The sequence below is a fragment of the Hyla sarda genome, chromosome 2 (assembly GCF_029499605.1).
Source record: "Hyla sarda isolate aHylSar1 chromosome 2, aHylSar1.hap1, whole genome shotgun sequence".
Taxonomy (NCBI): Eukaryota; Metazoa; Chordata; class Amphibia; order Anura; family Hylidae; genus Hyla; species Hyla sarda.
The window spans coordinates 43384012-43398145 of record NC_079190.1 but is presented as its reverse complement, the minus strand read 5'-3'; the positions used below and the strand labels follow the sequence as shown (position 1 = coordinate 43398145).

General features: G+C 45.6%; 1 protein-coding gene across 10 annotated transcripts in view; it reads right to left on the bottom strand.

Moving 5' to 3' along the window:
- ATM (ATM serine/threonine kinase) overlaps positions 1 to 14134 on the bottom strand; it is a 203042-nt gene that overhangs the window by 55698 nt on the left and 133210 nt on the right. For all 10 annotated transcript variants that reach the window (XM_056561645.1, XM_056561649.1, XM_056561647.1 and 7 more), the window contains 4 exons: positions 9772 to 9913; positions 8701 to 8877; positions 6573 to 6750; positions 5306 to 5393 (listed from right to left, as the gene is read on the bottom strand). In XM_056561645.1, coding sequence (XP_056417620.1) covers positions 5306 to 5393; positions 6573 to 6750; positions 8701 to 8877; positions 9772 to 9913 — 585 coding nt within the window. The remainder of the gene's footprint in view (positions 1 to 5305; positions 5394 to 6572; positions 6751 to 8700; positions 8878 to 9771; positions 9914 to 14134) is intronic.

The following is a 14134-nucleotide window of genomic DNA, read 5'->3' as shown; positions in this document are numbered from 1 at the left end:
AAAAAGAACCAAACTCAGTTATGAGAGACATAGCAGGGGCCAGGGAGTGGGCTGTATCCTCTAAAAACAGTAACATGTCATTCGCATACAGCGCCACCCTCTTCTCAATAGACACATACCGGAAACCCACCATTGCCGTAGAGGACCTGATAAGACATGCTTAGGGTTCAATAGCAAGGGCAAAGAGCAGAGGCGACAGGGTGCAACTCAAATAGCAGCGACAAATGGCCACTCACACGAAGGCAGGCAACAGGACACTGATGTAGAAGTTTGACATAAGCAAGAAACCTATTTCCAAAGCCCATAGAGCCTATCACTCGCCATATATAGTTCCACTCAATGCTATCAAATGCCTTGGTGGCGTCCAGTGAAAAAAATCGAATGAGCCCCCTTCCCATCCTGAGCCATTTGTAAATTAAAGTATACCCTACGGATATTGTCTACCTTCGACTTTCCCGGCATAAAGCCAGTCTGATCCCCGTGGACTAACGATAGGACCACTTTAGCCAATCTGTTAGCGAGCACCCAAGCCAGCAGCTTCACATCAGCACATAATAGAGAAATAGGCCTATAAGAGCCCGCACTCAAGAAGTCCTTACCAGGTTTAGGAAGGAGTACTACAATGGCCTCCATAATGGATCTGGGTAAGGTACCTTCCAAAACCGCTGTCTCGACTACCTGCTGCAGCTGAGGCAAAAGAACCCCCTGATATTGTTTATAGACCTCACTTGGTAGACCATCCAGGCCCAGAGATTTCTCATATGCAGCATCCTTCAAAGCCAACTCCAGTTCCTCCAGAGAGATGGGCGAGTCCAGCGAGTCCCTCTGTTCTGGGGAAAGAGAGGGCAGGGATACTCCACCCACATAAGCCTCCAATTCCACCTCAGAGCAAGTAGTCTTGGACGAGTATGCATCCCTATAAAAATCCAACATTACCTGCAAAATATCACCGTCCTCCGTGACCTCCCTCCCCGATTATCCCTCAGGCAGCCAATGTACTTAATCCCTTGTTGAGCAATAGAAGCCAATAGTTTACCCGTACCCTCACCACATTCAAAATATCTGTTTGGTAAACAAACAAAAAAAAACATTTGTGTTCAGCAGCATCCTCTAAATATATTTAGTATAGGCACCGTGAGCCTCAGGGGAAGGAGCCAAGACATATGCATTCTCAGCACCAACTACCACCTGTCGTAATTTCTCCCCCCTCTCTCTAGTAAACGATTTGCGTACACTAATGTCCCGTATAAACAAGCCACGGAGGAAAGCCTTTAGAGTCCCAGACCACGGAGACCGAAGCCGAACCAGCATAGATGTCTATACGATTTCTAAGTTCCACACATACAATTTCTGCCGTAGTCAGCAGATGCAGCCAGAACGGATTCAGCCTCCACAGCGGGCGCTCCCCACCAGCATCCCAAACTAATTGTAACTTTAATCGGATGGGGGAATGATTAGAGAGACCTCTCGCTAAGTATTCAATCTCCCTCATCATACCTTCCATATCAACGTCCCCAACAGCCATGTCTACCCTGGACAGAGTTCCGTGCGTGGCAGAATAGCATTAGAATTGTTGAGTGATAGGATTGCGATGGCGCCACAGATCTATTAAATCAACCTCACACAGTAGTTGAGCAAGTCCAGTAGGCCTAGAGGAGGGAGGGGCCTGCAGATCCCAAAACCTGTCAACGGAGGCATCCAAAACCTGATTTAAGTCCCCACATATGAGTAGAGGTGCCACCGGAAACCCAGAAACTATAGAGAGAACACGATGTACACCAGCATCGCTATATGGAGGGGAAATATAAAGGCCCACAAGAATGAGCAGTCGGTGAGACACTTCACACAAAAGGCAGATAAACTGCCCATCGGATCAACAACGGAAGAAACCAATTTAAATGGGATGGACTTATGGACCAAAATACTAACTCCTCGAGCATGGGAGGAGAAAGTAGAATAGAAGGAATGACCGACTCAAGCTCTATGGAGGACTGCAGTAGATTCTGCCGCCAAATGGGTCTCCGTAAGACAGAGTATAGCAGGGTGGAACTGCCTCACTGAGTTTAAAACTGCATACCGTTTAGACACTTCCCCCAGCCCTTGAACATTCCACACCACAAAATGAAATACCACCATTACAGAGAGAAAACCATAAAATAACCACAAGGCCGCCACATTTTCGGAGGAAGAAACTGACACCCTCACAGTAACGGTAGATGAGCAACTCACATAAAAGAGGGAAGAGATGCAACAGAAAACAAACACCCCAAAACAAAAAACAAACACAGCCACTCAAAATACCACGGCATGCGGCACCAGGGGGTGCTAATATACCCACACCAGTCATCAGCACACTCCGATACAATTAAAAATAACCAGCCATCGGGACAGAATGTAGAGACCAGAGTGAGAGCATACAGCAAGAATGCAAACAGCCAACCAAACATAGTCAGATGAGCAGTAAGCGGACTCCTGCAATTAAACAATATATAGTATATCCCACATGAACACATTAAATGAGTACCCCATAGAGAAATTACTACCCTCCCCCACAGAAAAACTAAAGGTAGGAAACAATCAATACCACCCATTGCAAGTTACAAGCCCCTCCACAAGAATGAAAAAGTAATGAAAATAAAATAATGAAAATAATCCAGTCAAACAGGGCCATAGAACAAAAGCATCAATTATCATGCAATGTGTATGTTGGATCAAGGGAACAATTCAGTCCGGGGCAGAACCTGGAGAGCTCCTATGAGCCCTTTGACGCAATTGCGATTCATGAGAGTCCAGGCAATGGACAGTTACATCCACCCCCTCAAAGAAATGAGTGGTACCCAAGGTGACCACCCGGAGTCTTGCAGGATACAGCATAGAGTACTGGACATACAAAGCAAGCAGCCGCCTCTTTACGAGGAGTCGTAAAGAGGCGGCTGCCGAGAAGTCAGGAAAGAAAGGCATAACGTGGTCATTCACCGTGATATGTTGTTTCTCCCTAGCGAGACGTAGAATCCCGTCCCAATCTCGGTAGTGAAGAAATTTCACTAGCATAGAGCGGGGTGGCCCCCCTGGTGCAAACTGTCTGGTAGGGACCCGATGAGCCCACTCGACAGCAAAGAGAGGGGTCAGATTATCAGCACCAAACACATTCTTGAGCCAGGCCTCCATAAATTCTGTAGGATAGCAGCCTTCACACTTTTCAGGTAGTCCCACAATACCCACATTGTTGTGGCGCAATCTATTTTCAAGGTCATCTGCTTTAGCTTTAAGCATATGAATATCCTGACCATGTCTGGTAGAGTCCCATACCAAGGGGACAACTGCATCTTCCACATCGCTAATCCTTCCCTCCGCTGCAGAGCTGCGATCAGTCACTTTTTGCAGGTCCTGACGAATAAGGGAGATGTCAGACTGTACCGTTCCCACTTGAGCAGTTAGTTGAGAGAGAGTCATGTTACATCACTGTATTCAGCAAAAACAGCAGCCAAAGTGGGTTCAGCAGAAAAACCAGATGAAGCGGCGGCCACCGCAGCAGATATCACAGGTGGAGTTGCTTGGTAGAGAGACATGAGAGTCTGCAATAGAATTTTGCAGGAAAGCATCATAGTCCTCCAAGGGGTCCGATGGGGCCTCAATATCAGCCATTGGAAGAGAAGCAGCCCTGCAGTCAGGGGAATCAGGTGATTGGTTCCTCAAGGTGAACGTTCAAATTTCGACGCCACCTCCTGTTGTAATGCCATTTTATTCCTCAAGGTGGAGGACATGCTAGCCCCCTGCTGCAAGGAACCAGCTACCTCCTTGTTCTTTTTCCACTTGTTGGAGGCCATGTAGTGTAATAGATAAGGCCCACTGCACACTGGTAGAGATACCTCAGGTAGCACAGGAGAGAAGAAGGCACACTTCTGTGGGGTTCACCAACCCAATTCAGCAAGCAAGAGGAATATAAGGAGTAGCTGACCAGGATGATAGGACCAGGGAGTATAGCAGTCCCCCACAGCAGGAAGTCCAGGGAAAGAGTAGCCCAGGGCTCCAGGGACAGGTACAGGCGGCTACAGGCACCTATAGGCACAGCACCCTATATATGTGTATAGGACCCCTTAAAAGCAGGGACAAAAGTCCAGCAGTCAGGCACAGACTTTGATTCCCAGCCAGTATAGGGTTAAATAGACACAGAAGAGCCCCTCTGCACACGCACCCAAGGTGAAGACTAGCAGGCTCCCCCAGGGAATAGAGCAGCACCCGCAGCACACCGCCAGTGTCCCCCTGTGTCACAAGATGGCGGCCGGCACCACTGCAATAGTGCTCACCCACCTGCACCTTCCGCACAATACCATTAGACGAGAGGATGGAGGTCCATCAGTGAGTCCTCGGAGTTATCTAACAGGAGCACCCACGCTCCCGCCGGCAGTGAGAGCGGAGGCCGGGGAGAAGCAGCTCAAGATGACGGATGGCACAGTTTTGGACCCAGAAGCCAACCTCAGAGACACCACACCAACAGATCCAGGCACCGGAGGAGATCTGCGCCCCCAGTGGAGGTGCCGCGGACCAGGTAGGAAACGCACAGCCGTCACGAATCACAGGGGCAGGAGAAGCACAGGAGAGGCGGGGCTTCAGGGCCTACCCCACTCAGGGGTCACAGGCAGTCCACAGACACCTCCATTCACTGGAGTTAAGGACAGGAGGGAGCCTGAATGCACCAGGGTCCAGCAGCAGTGGGTAGTACCCCTAAAAAGTGCAGGATGGCAGGGATATCCAAGGATTTACTGGCAGGAAGGCAGGAGCACACTAGAGGCACGTCTGCTAAGTCGGCCATGCAGACCATGCACTCCACATATTCGGCTGTTTTAGAAAATCTGCCAATGTGTTTACCCATTTCAGGTTACTTTTTAGGATAAGGTGCTATGTGTGTGTACATAAGAAGGAGCAGGGACTATGCTGAGCAGGTTCACCCAGGCACCTGAAGAAGGAGGGGGTGCTAAAGGGGTGCTTAAAAATAGAAAATTAGGTGTGCACGTCATTCTGAACTCAAGCTACTCCTAAAAAACAGAGTACTACACAATGCTGCCAATTTATTGAGATTTCATAAGCAAAATAATCTATAAATGGATGAAATAATTTAGTGGTCTACCCAGGTACTTGAATTGTTTTGTACGTTACTTGTTTTGTGTTACTCCATATGAGTTTAGATAATGCAAATAAGTTCTCCTCCAGAAAAAAAATAAACAATTTCAACCTAAAGGAGAGAATATTATATAATTTATAGCCATGGTAAGCCTAGAAAAATGAACAAATAAAATCTTCCTACCTTCTTTGCTTCCTCAAATACTCCACAATACTGAGCATTGTTCTCCTGGAAGCCATGTTCACAGTTCCCTGGGCCAAGCTTTCAGATTCTGATTTGGAAATAGACATGTTATTTAAAGCGTACCTTTCAGACTCCACAAAAAAAATTAAAAAACTGTTATATGTTACTCAGTATCTCATCCTGATCATGTGCATGTAATTATGTGTCTATCACCCATATTTCATGAAAAATTGCATATTAACAGTGCTCACTTTCTTTTCCATCTTGTCAAAGGGAGGGGGCATCTTTTGCCTGCACTGTGATGACTCCTCCCTCTCCCTCACTCTGCCTACAGCTTTTGCAAATCTACAACTCCCAGCATGCCCAGACATCCTTTGACTGTCCAGGCACCCTTGGAGTTGTAGTTTTGCAACTGCTGGAGGCACACGTTCGGTGAAACTCTGTGTTACAGCGGTGTTGCTGCAGGCTGTGTTCTCCTTGCAGCCTTGTCAATCAGCCATCTTGTGTCCATGATCCTTGGACACCCTCATGCTGCTGTGGGACTCATCAGTGTCCCAAGGGGTATGGAGACCCCTAGTGGTGGGATTTAGAAGTCCAACCAGATGTGATGTCTAATGGCTGCAAACAGCTGATGTCCATCAATGTGCATGTACATACAATATAACAAATGACATTACATTTATAGACATAGTGGCCGCCAACTTGATTGTCTCTGTGGCACTCTATGCTATTGGTATAGCACACCATGCTGGAGTAAGAAATTCCATGCTCTTATATAGTAGTAATCTATAATACATATGCTAAATGCATCGCAAATTACTTGCACAACACGGTACATTCACCAGGCCAGGTAAGAGAGCAGTCAGCCTAGTGAACATAAAGTATGCGGCCATGAATACAGTGTATGCATCGCCACCTACATGCACATGTGCCTGGTCAGTATACAGCTCTTCGTCACCAATATTCTTTGTGGGCCAAAAAAGAAGGAGAATGGGCAGGTATGGTAGTGATCAATGCCAACCTGTGATGTATTGAAACCACAATGTGAAAGGGGTAAGCATAATGTCAATGAGCTCCCCCTTGTGGCCACAGCATGCAGCCAGTATTCTAAGACCCCTTTTAAATTTGCTATAGGGACCTAGGATTTCTGCATACATTCCAAAATGCCACAGAAAAGCCAACATTAACCAACAACACCTAACCAACACTTATCACAGCATATAAAAGCAGCACTGAGACCCAACTCTGCAGTGGATTGTGACTGTACCAGAGTCTGAACTAGCTGGGGTGGCTGATCTGCTGGACGTCGGTGTAGAGCGGCAACATGCAGTGAAAAACCCCTTGATGTGCTTTGATAGAAGTGTCCTCCACGTGTTTTTGGGGTCACAGAGTAGGATATTATGTATGAGATAAGGCAATACAGCCTGACAGAAATCAGCTTTGACCTACAACATATAGAGAAACACAATTACATACAGACATCATATACCATGACATACGATAAATCTATATTGGACTTAAAAGCTATGGACACCCCTAAAAACCTTTTTTTTTATTTGTGCTATGTAATTATGCTGCAAAAAACACTTTCTTTATAGGCCTCTACAGCTTACTGTGTGAGCTCTGCTTTCTCTCTCTACTTGTATGCAGCCAATGTGATTCTTCACTCTAAACTGCCATGTATCTGCATTCCTCTCTGTCTACAGCCTTTGTGAGATGTTTTCCACAGTTTCTCTACCCCTTGTCCACAATCTGAACTGTCCACTGGGAGTGCATTAAGTCTGCCTGATGGATTTATCTTTTCTTTCTCTGTGCAGCAGCAAAATGGTAAGAAATTCCTAATTAAGACGATTTGGAAAGTTGCTTAATATTCAAGAAACAAATCAATAATAAAAAAAAAAACATCAGTGCAAAGGTGTTTATGGCTTGTATGCAGGCCATATACATCAGATAGCGGTCAGCCAAAAGCTGATTTAGCCAAATGCAGTTCTTCCCAAAACATTCAACACATGCATGCTCATTTTGTCTCCACGTACATGTGTTCTAAATAATAAAGAGTGGAAACCACTGGCAACAGGTGGCTTTTGTATAGCTTCCTACCAGCAGAAGGAGCATTGTGAGAGTGTCTAGTAAATAAGGGGCCTGTTTGTGACTACTGGAGAGTGGCTTAGGGAGGCCTTGGTGTGCCTATTGAGACTGACCACTTAAACTGGGCTTTTTTATTAGATATTTTAAAAATCGCTTTTAACTCCTTAACGACGCAGGACGAATATTTACGTCCTCCGCCGGCTCCTGCGATATGCCGCGGGGTCACGCGGTGTCCCCGCGTCATATCGGGTCGGTTCCGGCGGCTATCAACGGCCGGGACCCGGGGCTAATACAGGACATCACCAATCACGGTGATGCCCTGTATTAACCCTTCAGACGCGGCGATCAAAGCTGACCGCCGCGTCTGAAGTGAAAGTGAAAGTATCCCGGCTGCTCAGTCGGGCTATTCGGGACCGCCACAGTGAAATCGCGGCGTCCCGAACAGTTTACAGGACACCGGGAGGGCCCTTACCTGCCTGAGATCCAGGCAGGAGCAGTCAAGCGCCGATAACACTGATCACAGGCGTGTTTATACACGCCAGTGATCAGCATGAGAGATCAGCATGTGCAGTGTTATAGGTCCCTATGGGACCTATAACACTGCAAAAAAAAAGTTAAAAAAAGTGTTAATAAAGGTCATTTAACCCCTTCCCTAATAAAAGTTTGAATCACCCCCCTTTTCCCATAAAAAAATAAAACTGTGTAAATAAAAAAAAATAATAAACATATGTGGTATCGCCGCGTGCGTAAATGTCCAAACTATAAAAATATATCATTAATTAAACCGCACGGTCAATGGCGTACGCGCAAAAAAATTCCAAAGTCCAAAAAAGCGTATTTTTGGTCACTTTTTATACCATTAAAAAATTTATAAAAAGTGATCAAAAAGTCCGATCAAAACAAAAATCGGACCGATAAAAACTTCAGATCACGGCGCAAAAAATGAGTCCTCATACCGCCCTGTACATGGAAAAATAAAAAAGTTATAGGGGGTCAGAAGATGACATTTTTAAACATATAAATTTTTCTGCATGATTTTTTCCAGAAGTACGACAAAATCAAACCTATATAAGTAGGGTATCATTTTAACCGTATGGATCTACAGAATAATGATAAGGTGTCATTTTTACCGAAATATGCACTTTGAAAGTTTGAAAGGGTTAAGATTTTTAAAAAGTAAGGAGGAAAAAACTAAAGTGCAAAAACTGAAAAACTCTGAGTCCTTAAGGGGTTAATCAAGGTGTAAACAGTGACAAAAATCTCATCGAAAAATATTTAAAAAAAAACCTAAGAGCATAGTAACCCACCTCACACATTGGTTTTAATAAAAGAAGAACTTCACTTCTCACTCCGCCACTGTCAAGTAAAGCACAAGTCAAGTTCTTTATCCAGTCCTCATGGCTGCCATTTTGGGGTATCCATAAACTGTGGTCATCCACAATGTCAAATGCACCTTCCGTCTCCATAGGTTCAACTTGAAGGACCTTAAAAGAGCAAGAGCAATGACTGTTAGCAATTCCATATTTTTCCTACACAAGGTTTCCTAAATCTTCCCCCTATATCCAAAGATTTTTTTTCCCCTTTGTTTAGGCAAGTAACACTGATGTATCTAAATGTAGAGTTTAACCCCTTAACGCACAACTATTTTGGGCCTTGAGACAACAGCAATTTTTCTCAAGTTCTCATATGTTCCTAGAGGTGGTTATACCACATTTACATAGTTTTATGTTTTCCAAATTTTGTATAATAAAAGCACTAAAAAAATCAATAGTTATTTCTGCCAACATCATTTTTTTTTCTTTTCCATTGAGAGGCGTGAGGAATTGTATTCTGCAGAACTAGCTGTAGGATTTCTTGGAATGTCTTCAGCAAAAGTCCCTAACCAGACAACTCCTTTAACTCAACTGTTAAAGGGGAATTGCAGTTTAGGAAAATGTATCCCCTATCCAAATGAAAGGGGAAATCAAGTGTCTGATAGCAGGGGGTCCGACCACTGGTCCGACCACTAAAATCTCCTGGGCGGAGCTCCTTACTCTGGTATCTCCGGCTCTCCCAAAGGGATGCATTGAGGGGGCCTGCCGACCACTGCTTCATGCGGTGGTTGACACAGCTCCGTGCATGGGAAGATCCGGGAAGGAGACAGCGATAGTCCCAGTGGTCAGAGCCCCCGCGATCAGACACTTATCTCCTATCCTTACATTAGAGGATATGTTTTTTTTTTTAAGCTGGACTGCTCCCTTAACATTTCAGTTTTATTGGTAAGAGTTAAAAAAATTACAGTCCTATCTTCTGAATGGTTTTGTATGCAATGATATTTTCATACTCAACTTTTATTTCACAGAAAATGGAGAAAAATGGTGCAGCTGCATTTCGCTTACCTTCTTTTTTGGAGTACGGAATGGCTGCAGATACACAAGCATAGGATCTCCATGATCTTTGTAAGAATCCCAAAAGTGACAACCAGTTTTTGTGGCCAAAATATTCTTCAAACAAGTAGCTGCAGCTGATCTTACATGGATGCTAAGACAAAATAAATAAATATTTAATATTTTATTTTATTTAATATCATAAGTTACCATAAAAAAAATAAAAAAAAAGGTACAGTAGGGATGGAAAAAATTGTAGGGAACAAAACATATTTTTTATAACAACATTTTTATAAATTTTCAATCAGGGACCAATTTATGTGAGCGGGCAGGGACATGAAAATGTAGCCGCCAATATTAAAAATGGATAAAGGGGCGATGTAATTGTAAAAATTATTTTTACAGTGTAATTGTAAAAATAATAAATTTTTATTAATTTTGTAAAACTTTTTAGTAATAATGTATTTTAATTATGTTTTATAAAGGCAAAAAACATCTTACCCCCTATTTGAAGGACCCCTGCGATCTCCTGCGCGGCACCCCAGTCATCCGTGCATGGAGCGAACTCCGCTCTGTGCTGGATGACTCGCGACGACAGCCACCACGCCCCCACTCCATTCATGTCTATGGGAGGGGGCGTGATGGCTACATACTAGCTGTCACACCCCCTCCCAAAGACATGAATGGAGGGGGCATGGTGTGATGTCATGAACACGGAAGCTCCAAGCTTCTGTGTTCCAGACGCCACCAACGCTGTGGGTCCGGAGATCAGACATCTTGTCCCCTATTTTTAGGTACTACTACTACTCCCAGCATAGAACACTGTTCCATGTTGGGAGCTGTAGTAACTGTACTAATAGACAGATCGCACAGTTGTCACTCCTGACACCCATTGCGATAGTCCTTTATAATATGGAGAAGAGGGTGGGCACGGTTGCACTTCTCCAGTCCCCTGCACTGTACTGTACACCTCTGTGATGTGAAGTTCTCTTCACATCACAGATTCATATTTGGCGCTAGAGTTGTGATTGGCTGTATGGTTCCAGCCAATCATAACTCTCAGTACCAAATATGAATCTGTAATGTGTAAAGTACTTCACATCACAGAGAAGTAAAGGGCAAGGGAGCCGAGAACTGTGGCCGTGCCACCCGCTTCTCCATATTATAAAGGATGATTGCAACAGGTGTCAGGAGTGACAACCGCTGCGATCTGTCTATTAGTGCGGGTACTACAGCTCCCAGCATGGGGCAGAGTGTGCTCCATGTTGGGAGCAGTAGTACCTTCAGTAAGGGACAGATCGCCCCAGATGTCACTCCTGACACCCGTTGCGATCGTCCTTTATCTTTCTGACATATGGAGCGGTTCTCTTCCACACTCCGCATCTCTGCTCTATATGGCCGCCAAGTGATGTGAATATTCACATCACTGATTCATGTATGCCGCTCAGAGTGGTCATTTTTACAATTACATTGCCCCTTAATTTTTAATATTGTTGGCTACATTTTAATGTCCCTGCCCGCTTACATAACTTGGTCCGTGATTATAAACTAATAAAAATGTCATAATAAAAAAATATTAATTTCGTTCCCTACAATTTTTTCCATCCCTACTGTACCATTTTTATTTAAAAAAAAAATTTTGTTTTGGTACCCAACAAAATTCTAAAAAAAAAAAATCGGCCGCAGGAAAACTGCCAAAGTGGCCAAAAATGCAATTTCCACACAAAGCTAAAAACACCAGAAAAAAATGCCAAAACGCTGGGAAAATTAGTGGCAGTTTTTCTTTTGCTTTTTTCTGGCATTTTTTACCCTAAATAACCGTAAGGACATACCGTATATACTCGAGTATAAGCCGAGTTTTTCAGCACGATTTTTCGTGCTGAAAACACCCCCCTCGGCTTATACTCGAGTGAACTCCCCCACCCGCAGTGGTCTTCAACCTGCGGACTTCCAGAGGTTTCAAAACTACATCTCCCAGCAAGCCCGGGCAGCCATCGGCTGTCCGGGCTTGCTGGGAGTTGTAGTTTTGAAACCTCCGGAGGTCCGCAGGTTGAAGACCACTGCGGCCTTCAACATCATCCAGCCCCCTCTCACCCCCTTTAGTTCTGAGTACTCACCTCCGCTCGGCGCTGGTCCGGTCCTGCAGGGCTGTCCGGAGAGGAGGTGGTCCGGTGGCATAGTGGTTCCGGGCTGCTATCATCACCGGGGAGGCCTCTTCTAAGCGCTTCTGGCCCGGCCTCAGAATAGTCACGTTGCCGTGACAACGACGCAGAGGTGCGTTCATTGCCAACGTACTTATGCGTCATTGTCAAGGCAACGCCTCTATTCCGGGCCGGAAGCGCGGAGAAGAGGCGCCCCCGGTGAAGATAGCAGCCCGGACCACCTCCTCACCGGACCACCTCCTCTCCGGACAGCCCTGCAGGACCGGACCAGCGCCGAGCGGAGGTGAGTACTCAGAACTAAAGGGGGTGAGAGGGGGCTGGATGATGTTGAAGGCCGCAGTGGTCTTCAACCTGCGGACCTCCGGAGGTTTCAAAACTACAACTCCCAGCAAGCCGGGACAGCCGATGGCTGCCCGGGCTTGCTGGGAGTTGTAGTTTTGAAACCTCTGGAGGTCCGCAGGTTGAAGACCACTGAGGGCGAATGATGAGAAGAGGATGATGAAGGGGGGGGGGGGTGTGGGGATGATGAAGGGGGGTGGGGATGATGAAGGGGGGGGGTGTGGGATGATTACAAGGGGATGATGAAGGGGGGATGTGTGGGATGATAAGGGGATGTGTGGGATGATGACAAGGGGATGATGAAGGGGGGATGTGTGGGATGATAAGGGGATGTGTGGGATGATGACAAGGGGATGATGAAGGGGGGATGTGTGGGATAAGGGGATGTGTGGGATGATGACAAGGGGATGATGAAGGGGGGATGTGTGGGATGATGACAAGGGGATGATGAAGGGGGGATGTGTGGGATGATGACAAGGGGGGATGTGTGGGATGATAAGGGGATGTGTGGGATGATGACAAGGGGATGATGAAGGGGGGATGTGTGGGATGATGACAAGGGGATGATGAAGGGGGGATGTGTGGGATGATGACAAGGGGATGATGAGGATGTTAATGACGGGTCTGGATGATGACAGGGGGGGGATGAGGTATTTCCCACCCTAGGCTTATACTCGAGTCAATAACTTTTCCTGGGATTTTGGGTTGAAATTAGGGGTCTCGGCTTATACTCGGGTCGGCTTATACTCGAGTATATACGGTAACCTCAGTGGAATCCTAGCCTTACTCCCAATCGACCAAGAAATGATTGGGCCGATGGGTGAATTGAGAATTATTTAATTATCTGAAACTCTGGACTATCTGGACATAAAAATCTCAGTGGACAAGAAGAATTACCCCAAAAATGACTTGAGGCCCTTTTTGCCAGGTTTGGACAAGGAGGAAACACCTAGACTAAACTACTGCACCTATCAAAATGGAACATAGGTTTCCTATCATTAAAATAGTGGAACTTCAGCAACTTCTGTTTAACTTTAATGATTCTCCAATATGGATTGGACACGCATGGTTCAAGAGAATTAAAATTAAGTTGGGTAGATGGTTTTTAAATATTACCAATTCAGTGCTCCTCAGGGTAAAAGTAGTTTGCAATGCGAGATAGGAAAAAGGAGATTTTTTTATGCTTACCATAAAATCTCTTTCTCGAAGGATCCATTGGGGGACACAGACCATGGGTGTATGCTGCTGTCACTAGGAGGCTTCACACTATGGCAACAAGAAAAGTCGGCTCCTCCCAGCAAGGTATTCCCGCCCACAGGCACCTGAGGTTTTAGTCCCAGAGCAATAGAAGACCGAGAGGTCAAGAGAAAACCACAAACTGTCCGAGCAATCAGAAGAAAAGGCAACTGAACACACCTTCAGACAGATAACTGAAATGGGAACACCAGAAAAAAGGGTGGGAGCTGTGTCCCCTAATGGATCCTTCGAGAAAGAGATTTTACGGTAAGCATAAAAAATCTCCTTTTCTCAATCGGCTCCATTGGGGGACACAGACCATGGGACGTACGAAAGCCGTCCCTTGGGTGGGTAAGGAATCAGATAGGTGGACACCACCGCCGTCTAAAATATCTTACAGCCCAAAGTAGCATCAACTGATGCAAAGGTATGAATCTGGTAGCACCTTGAGAAAGACGGCCACGCGAACTGCAAGGCCGAAGCCACGTAGCGGAGGGCCCAGGATGCCCTGAAAAACGGGTGGAATGAGCCAAAACCCTGAAGGGTGGGATCTTTCCCTTGCAGAGGTAAGCTCCCAAAATGGTTGTCTTGTCCAACGACCACAACAGGTTGTGGAACAAACGCTTCCAGGGATGAGA